Raw genomic sequence first — 15,687 nt, 5'->3', positions numbered from 1 at the left:
ATTATTTGTATATGTAACGAGATAGCTCCAAGTACTATGCACTAGTATAAAATTATTGTATTACGAAATAATATACGGTGCACATAGCAAAATAAATGTAATAAACAAGTAGAAAAAATGCCTATCCAAATTTTTCTAGGCCTATCCCAAAAAACAATTCTGGCTACACCCTTGGTATATAGCCTCATTATCGTTATTCTTATTGTGTTACTTTTTATTATTACTTTTTATTTTAGCCTACTTGGTAAATATTTTCTTCTTCTTGAACTGCACTGTTGGTTAAGGGTTTGTAAGTCAGCATTTCACGGTAAAGTCTACACTTGTTGTATTTGGCTCATGTGGCAAATAAAGTTTGATTTGATAGTCATTTAGTTTAGTTACCTTTGCTTTCTTGGGCACAGGAACTATGGTGGACATATTGAAGCATGTGGGGACAACAGACTGGGATAGGGAGAGATTGAATATGTCCGTAAACACTCCAGCCAGCTGGTCTGCGCATGCTCTGAGGACGTGGCTAGGGATCTCGTTTGGGCCGGCAGCCTTGCGAGGGTTAACACGTCTTACTTACGTCGGCCAGAAGAAGGAGAAGGAGAGCCCACAGTCCTTTGTAGCGGCCGCGTTGGTGGCACTGTGTTATCCTCAAAGCAAGCGAAGAAGGTGTTTAGCTTGTCCGGTAGCACGACGTCGGTGTCTGCGACGTGACTGGTATTCCCGTTGTAGTTCGTGATTGTCTGTCAACCCTGCCACATGGGTCTTGTGTCTGAGCCGTTGAACTGCGATTCCACTTTGTCTCTATACTGACGTTTTTCCTGTTTGATTGCCTTACAGAGGGAATAACTACATTGTTTGTATTCGGCCATATTCCCAGTCACCTTGCCATGGTTAAATGCGATGGTTCGTGCTTTCAGTTTTGAGCGAATGCTTCCATCTATCCACGATTTCTGGTTAGGATAGGTTTTAATAGTCACAGTGGGTACAACATCTCCTATAGCCTTCCTGATAACCTCAGTCACCGTATTAGTATATTCGTTTATGTTTTTCTCTGAGGCCACCCGGAACATATCCCAGTCCGCGTGATCAAAACAATCTTGAAGCGTGGATTCTGATTGGTCAGACCAGCGTTGAATTGTCCTTAGCACGGGTACTTCCTGTTTGAGTTTCTGCTTGTAGGAAGGGGGGAGCAAAATCGAGTGTGATCAGATTTGCAGAAGGGAGCACGGGAGAGGGTCTTGTAGGCATCGCGGAAGTTGGAGTAGCAGTGGTTGAGTATTTTAGCAGCGCGTGTACTATAGTCAATGTGTTGATAAAAATTCGGTAACGTTTTCCTCTATTTTGCTTTGTTAAAATCGCCAGCTACAAGAAATTCTGCCTCAGCATATGTGGTTTCCAGTTTGCATAAAGTCCAGTGAAATTCTTTGAGGGCCGTCGTGGCATTGGGTATATACACGGCTATGACTATAACCGAAGAGAATTCTCTTGGAAGGTAATTCGGTCGGCATTTGATTATGAGGTATTCTAGGTCTGGTGAACTTTTGTTCACTTGAGTTCCTGTATGTTATCACAATCACACCATGAGTAGATAATCATAATCATGGAACACACCCCTGTCCTTCTTCCCGGAGAGATATTTATTTCTGTCTGCTCGATGAACTGAGAACCCAACTGGCTGAACAGACTCAGACAGTGTATCCGAGTAACAAACATTTCTGGGATCTTTTATTTCAGCCCCTGAAACATGGGACCAACACTTTACATGCTGTGTTTATATTTTTCTTCAGTGTATAATGACCATTTGCAGTGCTTGAATTACAGCAACTGGTAACCAGTTATGGATGCTTTATCTAAATAGTGAGAAAAGAGTGTAGTAGTAGTGGGGGCCACCTCTGGCTTCTGGAGGTCTCAAAAAGTTCCATCATGTTTGATGACACACAGGTCCACGTTACTTCCAGAGCCCAGGTCGTTCATGATGCCAGCTGGTTCATGATGCCAGATGTTATGGCTTCCCGCACAAACTGCTTGGCCTCCTCCTCCTAACAAAATAAACACAGGCACAAAAGGAGTTAGTTGGCCTACATTTGCACTATTAATGTTATTCTCCCGTGAATAGATATAGGTAAAGTTACATTCATATTAGGTTTATAACGATCTTCGAAAACAACCAATACTGCAAGGTCACCAGATCCTGAACTGGAAAAAAATCATACTAACCATACGAACATATCCAGACATGTTCTTTTATCTTTCATCTTCCAAGATGTCCTCACTCTTTCCTCTACAATTGTCTTCATTCAAACTCAGACACAGGGAGCGCAGAGGAGGAGGGAATTATGTTTACATACTACATTATGAAAAACACAATACCATCTTTGTGTATCTAACAACTCCTCAATGTCACAGGGAAAGCATACAAATTGATAAAAAAATAGTGAAGATTAATACAAACCCATGGTGGTGAATGGGGCCTTGTTGACTGAGCCAAAGGGGCCCACTGTGAAGATATGTGGGCTGGTGCAGTCTACCCCACCAAAAGCAGCATGGCACTGTTCTGACCGCTGTGCCGGCACTCCAAAATAGACTGACATGGTTAAAAAGCCTAATAGATAAATTGTTTTCACTGTCCTGTTATTTTAGTGAATGGTAGACAAGGAACTGTGTATCACAGTATATTTTGAACCCAAATACAACATTTTCAACAGCAGCCAGAGGCGTACACTTCTGTAAATGGAAGCTGACTCAAATCAATTAACACTGCATAACAATAACACCCACTGGTGCGTTCAGAGGTCCATTTTGTCCCTTCGCTAATAAGATCAACCTCTGTCAGACAAAACATTATTATGTAGACTAGAAGGTCACCTGACATGCAGCATCTGTTGATTGCAGAGCCGGATTTGAGTGCGGCATACTGTATCAATTGTCTATACCAGCTGCAGTGCCAGTTTCACAGGTCAGTGTGCTGCTAACAGTTACCCTCCCCGCTGTCTAACTGCTGGCTTGAACCAAGGTTCTGCATCGCAGCACACGTGGCCACCCTGCTTGACAACGTTACCAACTGATTGAGCCACTTAAGATGTCCTTCTTGAGTGGCCCCAGCCGAGACATTTGAAGCGTGCTGTAGAGTGAGCTTTTTTCCCCCTCTGTTACACGAGCTCCACAGCATCTGTGGGAGAGGGAACCTCTCTCTATGTTTCAGGGACACCAACGGTCACAAACCAACACAACAGAGCAAGACAGGTTCTAAGCTTGTCTTAATTAGGTTCAATCATATACACTGCTGATTTGAAGGTAGGACAGTGATGTATTTCAGTGTGGACTGATGGTAGTCGCAGTCTTCAGCCTCTAGTTTTTGCCAACTGAATTGTCTTGAAACGTTTGTGCAAGGGGACTTACGCATGTTGTATGTGTATGTATGGCATGCACCTCCTGTATGTGAGAGAGTATTTCCCTCTTTGTTCCCTCCCTCCCTCTCTCCCTGCTCCCTCCCTCATTGTTGGTACTGATATAGTCAGTTGGTACGTGGATTGTTGTCGATAAGTCACCAAACTTATGGGACAGGCGAGGGGACAACACTGTATCTCTAACTGACAATGCAAACTTGAGAAAATATATATTTTAGATATATATTACATAAAGAATATACTTAACAAAAATATAAACGCAACATGTAAAGTGTTGGTCCCATGTTTCATGAGCTGAAATAAAAGATCCCAGAAGTGTTCCATATGCACAAACAGCTTATTTCTCTCAAGTTTTGTACACATTCGTTTACATCCCTGTTAGTGAGCATTTCTCCTTTGCCAAGATAATACATCCACCTGACAGGTGTGGCATATCAAGAAGCTGATTAAACAGCATGATTCTTACACATGAGCAAGTTGTGCTGGGGACAATAAAAGGCCACTTTAAAAAGTACAGTTTTGTCACACAACACAATGCCACAGATGTCTCAAGTTTTGAGGGAGCATGCAAAACTGAGTAGTATTTCTGTCTGTAATAAAGCCCTTCTGATTGGCAGGGCCTGCCTCCCAAATGGGTGGGCATGGCTGCACCTCTGCTCAGTCATGTGAAATCCATAGTTTAGGGCCTAATTTATTTATTTCTATTGACTGATTTCCTTATAAGAACAGTAACTCAGTAAAATCGTTGAAATTGATGAATGTGGCTACATCACAGTTATCTCACGAATGTCATGTATCTCATGATTGTTACACTTCCAATATCAATATACTGTATAAGTATTGTTGGATATTGAAATGGACTTTGGCTGCTGCATGTACAACAAATTCAGTAAATGGTACAGTCTAGTCTAAGAGTCTAGTCTAATCTGCCTAGTTTGGTTTGGTGTGTGCCACCTCTGTGTCTGCAAACTGGTTACTCTAGTTTCACCTTTCATAACAGTTTACCTCTGCTATTTGATTACCACCAGTATGTTTGATATCCTCTTCTCTGTCAGGTCAACATGGTGACTCACCATCAACATGTGTTACCTAAGGTGATGCTGGCGATGAGGCTAGGAAGTTGTGCTTCATTTGCTAAGACTATTCTCAAATAACTACACCAGAGCAAGTCTGTGTACAACCAGATAAGGTGTCTTTGGTTCAACCAGATAAGTAGTCACAAGACCCGGGGCTTGGCTTGGTTTTTCTTGGTGATGTGTACTAATGTGAAAGAGAAAGCAAAGGCAGAAGGGACTTACAAACGTGGTGTGATTGCAAGCCAACTGTTTCGGTATGGAGTGGTTACACAATTGCCACTTCACCCATGTCAGATTTAGATCAAGATGTCGGCCATTTTGGGATGCCAGGAGGTCTTGAGATGAAATGGCTGCTGGTATTTCCCCATTGTGCTCTCCCTCCCTCCTTGGCAGTGGGTAGGTGGATTGTTGTTAATAAGTCACCAACCTAAAGGGACAGGAGAGGAGACAATACTGTATGTCTAACTGACAATGCAAAGACACTAACTAAGTGAATACTTGAAAACACCTGCAAGTGTTTTCCCTGATCAGTGTTAAGGATTCTCAAAAGGAAATGTTCAATATCGGTATGAGACTCGACTGCGGCCATTTCGTGGTGATGTGTACTAGTCACAGATCTGTTCATAAAATGGTTGCCAGTATCACCTAAGGTCTATGTGTTATTAGCCTCTGGTAGGGGGAGGTGGAGTACTGACATCTTGCTGTGGCTTTGACCATGGTGCAGCCAGGCAGACTGCCAAAAACATCTGAAAAAATAAAAAGGGACGGGCCTCTAGGGACTTTCCAAGACTTTGCGCTCTGTGTGGTGAAATAACAAATATTCATCCCATACCACAATAAAATGTGCTTATATATATTTTATCTCTAAACCAATGCTTAGGTTGCACTTCGCCACAAAATGGCTGCCGGTAAGTCTGTCGCACTGATACTACACTTAGACAAAAGCGTTCACAACAATGGATATGGATGTGTACAGGAGTGTCAGATTAAATTAGAGGGGGTTTAGTGAGAAGTTAAAATGTTTAATAGATGATTTCTTCTCTTGGATAGGCAGTATAATAGACCTTTGCTCCAGAACATCATGTTTTCATAACGAGGGTCACTCACTGCCCCTCAATTTATTAATCATACATTTCCTTTTCTTTTTTTTTTTACAAAATCAAATAAAGTGAAGGGAAGAAAGAGACAATAAAATGAAATCAAAACAACTCAAAATATCACCAACAGAAGTGCCCATCTTTTATGAAAAAGACAATCTATAATGATATTCAATATTTCCATTGAATTGCAATTTACAGTATATTAGGAGGTAGTGAGTATTGGTCAGAGTGAGAGTAAGAAAATGACATCACTATTCACAGTTCAAACATTAGCATTGTTTTGGGCAATGTGACATGTCGTCTTCCGTGAACAGTCTCTCTCTTAGTTTGTAGTAGCTCCCCTTCCTGTCCATCAACTCCTGGTGAGTGCCCTGCTCCTGGACAGTCCCCTGGTCAATCAGAATGATCTGATCTGCCCTCTCAATGGTCTTCAGCCTGTGAGCAATCACCAGCAGGGTCTGGGAGGGGCAGCTAGCCAGGGCCTCCTGGACCTGAGAGAGTGAATTGAGTGAAACTGCTAGCTAGCGCTAACCCTATTGAGAATGTAAATGCTAGCTATATCTACGTAGTATGTACGTGAAACCAATAGCACTAACCATATTGAGAGTATGAACGATGGAAGGCTAAAGCTATATGGTTCATGTGAGGAGGGATGCCATACCATGTGTTCACTCTCCGTGTCCAGTGCACTGGTGACCTCGTCCAGGATGAGGACCTGTGGCTCTCTGATCAGAGCTCTGGCGATGGCGATACGCTGCTTCTCACCGCCGGACAGCTGACCACCCCGCTCTCCTACATCTAATAGATGGACAGACAGACAATACATTTATCGAGTCTCTCCTTGTGGTCATCCAGCAGTGATATACAGTACCAGTCAAAAGTTTGGACACACCTACTCATTTGAGTTTTTCTTTATTTTCACTATTTTCTACATTGTATAATAATAGTGAAGACATCAAAACTATGAAATAACACATATGGAATCATGTAGTAACCAAAAAAGTGTTAAACAAATCTAAATATATTTTATATATGAGATTCTTCAAAGTAGTCACCCTTTGCCTTGATGACAGCTTTGCACTCTTGGCATTCTCTCAACCAGCTTCATGAGGTAGTCATCTGGAATGCATTTTTTTTCAATTCACAGGTGTACCTTGTTAAAAGTTAATTTGTGGAATTTCTTTCCTTCTTAAGTGTTTGAGCCAATCAGTTGTGTTGTGACAAGGTAGGGGTGGTATACAGAAGATAGGCCTATTTGGTAAAGACCCAGTACATATTATGGCAAGAACTGCTCAAATAAGCAAAGTGAAACAACAGTCCGTCATTACTTTAAGACATGAAGGTCAGTCAATCCGGAAAAAGTCAAGAACTTTGAAAGTTTCTTCAAGTGCTGTCGCAAAAACCGCCAAGCGCTATAATGAAATTGGCTTTTATGACTGGCTCGCCACAGGAAAGGGAGACTCAGAGTTACCTCTGCTGCAGAGGATAAGTTCATTAGTTGCACCTCAGATTGCAGCCCAAATAAATGCTTCACATAGTTCAAGTAACAGACACATCTCAACACCAACTGTTCAGAGGAAACTGCGTGAACCAGGTCTTCATGGTCGAATTGCTGCAAAGAAACCACTACTAAAGGGCACCAATAAGAAGAAGAGACTTGCTTGGGACAAGAAACACGAGCAATGGACATTAGACCGGTGGAAATCTGTCCTTTGGTCTGATGAGTTAAAATTTGAGATTTTTGGTTCCAACCGCTGTGTCTTTGTGAGACGCAGAGTAGGTGAACGGATGATCTCCGCATGTGTGGTTTCCACCGTGAAGAATGGAGGAGGAGGTGTGATGGTGCTTTGCTGGTGACACTAACAGTGATTTATTTCGAATTCAAGGCATTTAACCAACATGGCTACCACAGTATTCTGCACCGATCCCATCTGGTTTGCGCTTAGTGGGACTATCATTTGTTTTTCAACAGCACAATTACCCAACACACCTCCTGGCTGTGTAAAGTCTATTTGACCAAGAAGGAGAGTGATGGAGTGCTGTATCAGATGACCTGGCCTCCACAATCACCCGACCTCAACCCAATTGAGATGGTTTGGGATGAGTTGGACCGCAGAGTGAAGGAAAAGCAGCCAACAACTACTCAGAATATGTAGGAACTCCTTTAAGACAGCTGGAAAAGCATTCCAGGTGAAGCTGGTTGAGAGAATGCCAAGAGTGTGCAAAGCTGTCATCAAGGCAAAGAAGGGTGGCTACTTTGAAGAATCTAAAATCTGAAATATATTTTGATTTGTTTAACACCTTTTGGTTACTACATGATTCCATATGTGTTATTTCATAGTTTTGATGTCTTCACTATTATTCTACAATGTAGAAAATAGTAAAACAAAGAAAAACCCTTGAATGAGTAGGTGTGTCCAAACTTTTGACTGGTACTGTATGTAATATTCCTATTTGTCATTGATCATGGGCCAGTGTACCTGTGTCGTAACCTTTCTCCAGGTGGCTGATGAAGCTGTGGGCATTGGCTCTGCGAGCCGCTTCCTGTACCCTCTCCAGAGAGCAGTCTGCCAGACCATAGGCAATGTTGTCCTTAATGGACCCAGAGAACAGAACAGGTTCCTGGCCCACCATGGCCACCTGGTAAGGCAAAACCAATCACCAACCAGCCAATCAAAACAAATGCAGTGTTTCATCTCCTGCGAAAATTCTTGTAAAGTTGGTAGCCATAAAGGCACAGTAAAGTAAGTTATGTTGACTGCTATGCTTACTCTAGAGATGTAAAAGTGGCTATATCTGTGTAGGTATAGTCTTATGACTTTGCTGTTCAGGTGTGTTGCTAGTGGTGCTGGTTGCTGTCTATATTACCTTCCTGTGTAGGTAGTGGTGCTGGTAGCTCTGCAGTGGCAGTCCGTCCAATAAGATCTCTCCCTGCTGAGGCTGGTAGAACCTCTCTAGCAGACTGACACAGGTGCTCTTCCCCCCTCCTGACGGCCCCACCAGAGCAGTCAGCTGACCCGGCCTCAGCTCCAGAGAGAAGCCCTAACACAAGCAGAGAGCCAATGACACACTACCTCAGCAATGGCACAAGGAAAGGCAAAAATGTGGTGATGATGAAACTGCCCGGTAGGATTGCCTTGTGTTTTACCCTCCTCCCAGGTGAGCTTTACCTGCAGTACTTTGCGTTCCTGGCGGGTAGGGTAGGAGAAGGAGAGGTTGTGGAACTGGACGTGTCCAGTCAAGGTCTCTGGTTGGAATGTCCCCTTGGTGCTGACCTGGGGCTCTCTGTCCAGATACTCAAACACCTTACCAGCTGCCCCCACTGAATTCAGCATGTCGCCAAAAATGTAAATCAAAGTCTGAGAGGGCAGAGGGCAGATTTATTGTACATAATTGTGTCATCGTAACTCAATACATGTTGGTCTTTGGACTAACAGTTTCCACACTATTAAAAATATGTGTTTTGCATTCCCTAACATTGATATTTCTCATCTCTATTGCAACTTTTACATGATGTACTTAGTAATAAATGCACTGCCATTAAACTTGTAATATTTATTCACCTCTTAATGGTCGATGGAACATTAATGGTTGTTGATAAGACATTTGCCTCGCTGGGGCTGAGACACATAGATAAAGTAGCATTAGCGTACCCTGATATTGTCTGCCAGATCAGACTGGTAGAGGATGAAAGAGACCAGGTTGCCAGTGCTCATCTGACCTCGCTGAATAAACAGTCTGCCATAGTACAGCATGGCCACCTGCATTACCAGTGCTGTTAGCTGTAACACACAAATACACAGTACGCGCACAGAAGATCACAAGAACTGTTGACCGGCAGTTTGCCTTATTCTTGATCAAATAAGAAGCATTTAAGTCTTCTGAGCATAAGGGGACAGGGAGTGATCCCTGCATACTCACTCTTCTCAGGAGCAGGTAGACTGCCATGACGGTGTCCCGCCTGGTCTTGAGATTGTGGGTGTCCATCAACCTGTCGTTATAGCGACCAGCCTCATGCTGCTCAGTTTTGAAGCTTCGTACGGTCCGGATTCCTGCTACTGTTTCCCCCGCTGCCTCGTTCGCCCTGGCTATAGAGTCCTGCACCTCCTTAGAGAGCCTCTGAGGAACAGTCAATCCACAATAACATTTACTAGACTCTATTTTATAAGGTTACCCAGTACATTTAGCAGTCACCATCTCATGTACTGTATTTTCACACCAAAAATGTCAGGGTCTTCTGAATTAGATCATTTCAGCGAATCATTGCAGGGACCAGTATATCATTTCAGGACCTTCTGATCTGGACACAAACAACTCTTAGAAAAAAGGATTCCTAAAGGGTTCTTCTGCTGTCCCCATTGAATAACCCTTTTCAGTTCCAGGTAGAACCTCCGTATAAAAGGTTCTACCTGGAACCAAAGGTGTTCTAAAAGGAACTAAAAAGGGTTATTCAAATGGTTCTCCTATGGCAACAGCCGAATAACCCTTTTAGGTTCTAGATACAGTGTACCATACCAGGTAATAGTTGTCATGGACACTTTGCAACAGGCCGGTGACGGGCGTCTCCATCAGCATGAGCAGAGTGAGCTTCCAGGACAGGCTCATCATGAGCGACAGCATACCCACGGTCTTAATGAGGGTCCTCAGTAGGACATTGACATTTAGGGCCACCGCCCGGGCCATCAGAGTTGTGTCTGTGGACAGCCTGGACGTGATGTCACCTACGAGAGTTCAGATATGAAAGTTGCAACTCTGTTGAATAACCAAGGCACATAGAAGAACAAACAGGTGGGGTCTTCAAGAGACATTCAGCCACGCATCAGAGTACAGTCCATTGGATGACAAAATAATTTAAATAGAAAGTGCATTTCAATTACAGTAATTTCATGAACAAACAAGGGTGCCACACATTCAAGCAAGACATCAGATTGCATACTGATCATTAGTTACTGTTTGGGATAATCATACACATGTTTCTACCTGTCTTGATGGTCTCAAAGAAGCCAATGTCCTGCTTCACCAGGGCCCCAAACAGTTCTACTTTCATTCGAGAGGTGAAGCTGTTGATGGCACACATGAAGAGGCCTCCTCGACAACCAGCACTGAAAGAGCTGAAACAAACATACACCATAAGCTACAGCAGTGTTTAAATAATGTTAACTTGCAGCAGCGAAATCAGTGTATTCAATAACCTTTACATACATGCATTATACATACTACAATATGCAATGTGCAAAATTGATAAAGACCGTAGTGGTGAAAAACAGAAGCTCTCTGTTGTGTCTGCTTACCTTCCCAAAGAGTAAAGCCCCATAAGGATGATAGCTGTGAGAAAGTTATTCCACTTGTACTGGGTACCCAAGATGTCAATCACCTTTCCAGTGTAGAATGGGATGAACATCTCACCTGAAAACACACACCACCACCACCACCACCACCACCATCATTATCATTGAAATCTTCATAATCTTCATCATACTCACCATCATCATATAATACTCAGTAATTGTCTCAAAACAACAATGAAATACTTACAAAGGACTGCCAGTGACAGGAATATAAACGCCCCAACCAAAAGGAGGGTGTCAGGTCTGTAGAAGTGGAGGACTCTCATGAACAGCACTCGTGCCTTCTGCGTCTTCTCTTTCCCGCTACTTTCTCCATTGCTGTCAGGGAAGGTTGTCTCCCAAAATAAGGCTGCTGCAGCTGCTGCCGCGGTACACAATAGCCACAAACTTGGACCCCCCAACGATCCACACGCGCTCTCCGTTGAACCTCCATACAGTATCAGTCGCCCTGTCTCATAGACCGGGGCAAGGAAACAGTGCACCGCTAACCAGCGCTTGAATACGGGTTTTATCGATCCTAGTGTGAGTAGCGATAAACCGAGTAGTAGAACTAATCGAATCCCCGATACAACCCATAGACGTACCACATTTCCGAAAGTATCAAATGTTTTTGGTCCAGTTTTGGAAATAGATTCGCCAAAACCGGGTGCGCAAAATGTGGTTATGTCAACGCATAGAACTACAGCCACAGCGAACGCGCACGTTCTAAGCATCATTTTTATAGTCTAAAATGTGTTTTAATCTATAACCTATGAATTAAAAGGTGAGAGATGGCAAGTCCCCGAATTCGTGAAGATCCTTTCCTCTGAAATAACTTGTTCAGTTGTTTTCAGAGGCTACGTTTTAGTTTCAGTTTCAATTTCCGATATGCCCTAACCAGAGGGGGAATTCTATTCCACAATATTATGCACTTTTCCATTTAGCTTGTATTCTGTGCCATAATAAATGCCAGACAATAATGCTCGCACACTTAGCTTTATCCTACACTCTTAAAAAAAAGTGTGATCTAGAATCTAAAAGGACTCTCCCCATAAGAGAACCCTTCTAAGAACCTTTTTTGGTTCCAGGTAAAACCATTTTGGGTTGCATGTAGATTCCTTTCCACAGAGGGTTCTTCCTGGGACCAAAAAAGGTTATACCTGGAACCAAAAAGGGTTATCCTATGGGAACAACCGAAGAACCCATTTGGAATAAAAAAAATCTAAGAGTGTATGCATGTGGTCTCTTGAGCGCTCCCCATTTTGGCGCAATTTGGTGTTCAGGTGAGGAAACAGTTCCCAGTCCACACATATACTTGGCCATGTCTGTGACCTGATTAACACTGTAGTTTTGGCTGATATATTGTCTATTATTTGATCTTGACCACTAACTAGGAGACCCTAAGTAGGTTAATGTAGGTCTGTCATAGACTGGACCCTAAATGTCCAATTTTAATGAACACAAAAGTCAACAATGAGTTGATAAATGAAACCTTCTGGCTTCATATCCACTTGGTAACTGATGACCCATGATCACCTAAACTGAATACAATTTGCTACAAATATTTCCATGGCCTTACCTGTGCATGGCTTATATACGGGTAATAACAAATATTACCATAACTTTTGATGATGGCAGAAAACTTCTTGAATAGTTGTTTTGGGATTGAAAAAAACATACGGAGAAATATCCAAGGAAAGTTTAATTGAGAGATGGTTTATTGACTTGTGAATCACCCAAAGACACAGTCCAGCATGAGGTCCCCAGCTACCCAAAATAAAATCAGTGTCTTCAACAGAGGGCTTAACTATTATGAATCATTTTGAAATTGTATGTGTAGTGATGTGGGGATGAGAATATTGAACATTGTGCCAGCATGATTCATACCCCTATCCAAACATTCTATTTCCTGTGTAGATTGAATAGTACTGTTTGTTCGTACGGTGGCCATATGTTCATTCACTGTTTCATAACTACAACAACTTGAGTGTTACTGTTTTCACAACCCAGTTTTCACTGATCATAAAAAGTAGGCAACTCATTGCCCAGAATGCATTTCTCCTCTGCACCCTTTTCATCGATAGTGACAAGGTAGGCCACACCTCCGCTGGAACCATCTCGACTCATAGCCAATGAAAGTGCTAAGCGAGAGGAGATATGAAGAAAGAGGGAGAGTATATTATTGACAAATGACACAACATCTTAATAGCGTCTAATTCATGCTGTTTAGGCCATACAGGTATATCAATACATATAAGTATTTTAAAAGTGCAACGTCACTCACTGTTGACAACAAACTGTTGGCAGTCCTCTTTGCTCATGGCCTTCCGGTACTCTGCATCAACAAACCCATAGACGTAGGAGCTTCCAGAGCCGCCGACCGCAAAGGGTTGTCTGGACAAAAGGCCATTCAGGGTCACATACACCTGGGAGGGGGCAATGAGTGGGGAATGCTTGAGCACAGTAACCTTGCAAACTCTGAAGTAGGAAAAATACTATGCAAATTAGTGAACAACTGTGAGTTTGATGCAACTGTGAGTTTGATTATGTACTAATTGTACAAAAAATGTATTTGAGCATACACTCAAAACTATTACAAAATGGTCAATTTAATTCAAAATGACCTCTTCTGAGCTTCAGGATCAGTTAAAATGTTCCAGATACAAGAACATTTTCTGAAATAAACACAATAAAGAAAGAAATACAGATTTCTTTAAATTGAACCTTTATTTAACTAGGCCTACACCAGCCAAACCCAGACGACATTGGGCCAATTGTGCACCACCCTACTGGGCTCCCAATCACAGCCAGATGTGATGCAGCCTGGATTTGAACCAGGGACTGCATTGACACCTCTTGCATACGAGATGCAGTGGCTTAGATCACTGCGCCACTAGTGTTTATAGATGTGGCATTTCTATGTAATGACTGACCTGTCCCCCTCCTCTCTTGTCCCACCCGGCAACAATGAGATGTGCTGACAGCTCTTCTTTGTACTTGTACGAGATGTTTTTCACCAGAGTGGCAGCTGAACGAACTTGAGGATCCTCTCCAACCTCAATGCTGAGTTCAAGAGGTCACAAGTCACATAAGCCAAAGCTTAATAGCAGAATTATTTAACTGCATCTACTGTATAAAGGTAAACCCCCATGAGAACATGAGAAAATGCGCAGTGAAGGCCTATTAACCTTTTCCATACATTTAACTAAACCAAATGTGTTATACATAGGACTAGAGCTATTGTCGACCACAATAAATAGCCATGCAGCAGGTAACACGGGTAATACCTGTGCACATCCAGCTGGTAGTTAACCATCTCAGCGATGGTCTGGGCGTCCGCAGCCGAGCCTGACAGGGCGCAGTAGATCTTGTCATGGAGGAGAGAAAGCTTGTTCATCACCCGGTTCACCACAGTCTCCCTGTGAGGGATGAAGAGAAGAGGGAAGATGGATGGAGGAAAAACAGAGGGTTTAGGGAGGACCATCATTGTAAATGATTGGCTTTCAAAGACTTGGTACAGCGGCTTACCCAGCAGACACTCGAGAGTCAGAGCCCAGCACCACCCCTCCATCAAACTCAATAGCAATGATGGTGGTCTGATAGGAAAACAGACACAATTTTGATTAAGCGCTTTCCAAACTGTCTTGAGGGCATAATTAAATGACTCAATTGAATGACTCAACACAGCTAAATTCATGTTGAGACTGACTCACGTTTGGAAAAGGCAATAGATTTATATTTACACATTCATACAAATAAATCCGCAAAAACAGAATGAACACCCCAACATTATAGACTGATATAATTTCCACCTCCATACATGTCATCAAATGATACTCACCCCGGTTTTTACTTCTTCAGATAGCCACCCTGGCTCTAATGATTCATCTAACATCTTGAAGCACTTATTTTTGCGCTAGATAGATAATAAGTGGCTGGTCGCGTTGATACCTGTTCAGTGCGCACGGTGTTTGAGAAGCCTATTGACTCAACGCGAAATGGAAAGAGAAAGAAAACATGCAATTTAAAACCAAACGACGCCTCATTTAGGACATACGCAAACGATTGCTATTAAACTACAATGTAGAATCAACTACTAAAGATATTTGAGAAAGGAGCCGCCATACCTTTCTGTCTGGTCTACCATTTTCCAGAAGAAAATGAAAATGAAAGTTAGATTGTCAGTGAGAGGCTGAAATCATTTTCCAAGAAACATACAGAGCTCCAAAAGTACATGGTCAGAGACAATATTTTGTTGTTGTTTTGGCTCTGTACTCCAACACTTTGCATTTGAAATTATACTATGACTATGAGGTTGAAATGTAGACTTTCCGCTTTAATTTAAGGGTATTTTCATCCATATCGTGTGAACCGTTTAGAAATGACAGCACTTTGTGTACATAGTCCCCCCCCCCCCCCCCCCCATTTTAGGGGACCAGAAGTATTGGGACAGATTAAGTTATATTTGTAGTAGAGTAGTCTAAAATTAAGTAGTGTAGTCCCATATTCATAGCACGCAATAACTACATCAAGCTTGTGATTCTACAAACTTGTTGGATGTATTTGGTGTTTGTTTTGGTTGTGTTTCAGATTATTTTGTGCCCAATAGAAATGAATGGTAAATAATGTATTGTGTCATTTTGGAGTCACTTTTATTGTAAATAAGAATGTTTCTAAACACTTCTACATTAAATGTGGATTCTACCATGATTACTGATAGTCTTGAATGAACCGTGAATAATGATGAGTGATAAAGTTAGAGGCATAAATATAAAACCATAATCTC

At 42.3% G+C, this 15,687-nt stretch overlaps 2 protein-coding genes across 3 annotated transcripts; both read right to left on the bottom strand.

Moving 5' to 3' along the window:
- Positions 1-5,473: 5,473 nt before the first annotated feature.
- Positions 5,474-12,109, bottom strand: LOC139373450 (antigen peptide transporter 2-like). The gene is made up of 11 exons (XM_071113945.1): positions 11,110-12,109; positions 10,866-10,980; positions 10,555-10,685; positions 10,090-10,295; positions 9,496-9,693; positions 9,228-9,356; positions 8,745-8,933; positions 8,443-8,616; positions 8,055-8,214; positions 6,236-6,372; positions 5,474-6,065 (listed from the first exon to the last, which is right to left on the bottom strand). Exons 1-11 carry the CDS (start codon positions 11,636-11,638, stop codon positions 5,844-5,846), a joined length of 2,190 nt encoding a protein of 729 aa, XP_070970046.1. The 5' UTR covers positions 11,639-12,109; the 3' UTR covers positions 5,474-5,843.
- A 492-nt stretch (positions 12,110-12,601) lies between these two features.
- On the bottom strand, positions 12,602-15,396 carry LOC139372624 (proteasome subunit beta type-9). 2 transcript variants are annotated; one of them, XM_071112397.1, is made up of 7 exons: positions 15,029-15,396; positions 14,743-14,881; positions 14,430-14,497; positions 14,189-14,320; positions 13,835-13,964; positions 13,186-13,327; positions 12,602-13,042 (listed from the first exon to the last, which is right to left on the bottom strand). In XM_071112397.1, the coding sequence occupies exons 2-7, from the start codon at positions 14,794-14,796 to the stop codon at positions 12,915-12,917; spliced, it is 654 nt and encodes a 217-aa protein (XP_070968498.1). In that variant the 5' UTR covers positions 14,797-14,881; positions 15,029-15,396; the 3' UTR covers positions 12,602-12,914. The 2 variants fall into 2 exon arrangements, with proteins under 2 accessions (XP_070968498.1, XP_070968497.1); XM_071112396.1 differs by lacking the exon at positions 15,029-15,396 and having other exon boundaries at positions 14,743-14,983.
- Between the last annotated feature and the right edge of the window lie 291 nt (positions 15,397-15,687).

This window comes from Oncorhynchus clarkii, chromosome 18 (assembly GCF_045791955.1).
Source record: "Oncorhynchus clarkii lewisi isolate Uvic-CL-2024 chromosome 18, UVic_Ocla_1.0, whole genome shotgun sequence".
Classification (NCBI taxonomy): domain Eukaryota; kingdom Metazoa; phylum Chordata; class Actinopteri; order Salmoniformes; family Salmonidae; genus Oncorhynchus; species Oncorhynchus clarkii.
The sequence above is the reverse complement of the archived record's forward strand: the minus strand, read 5'-3'. Positions and strand labels throughout refer to the sequence as shown.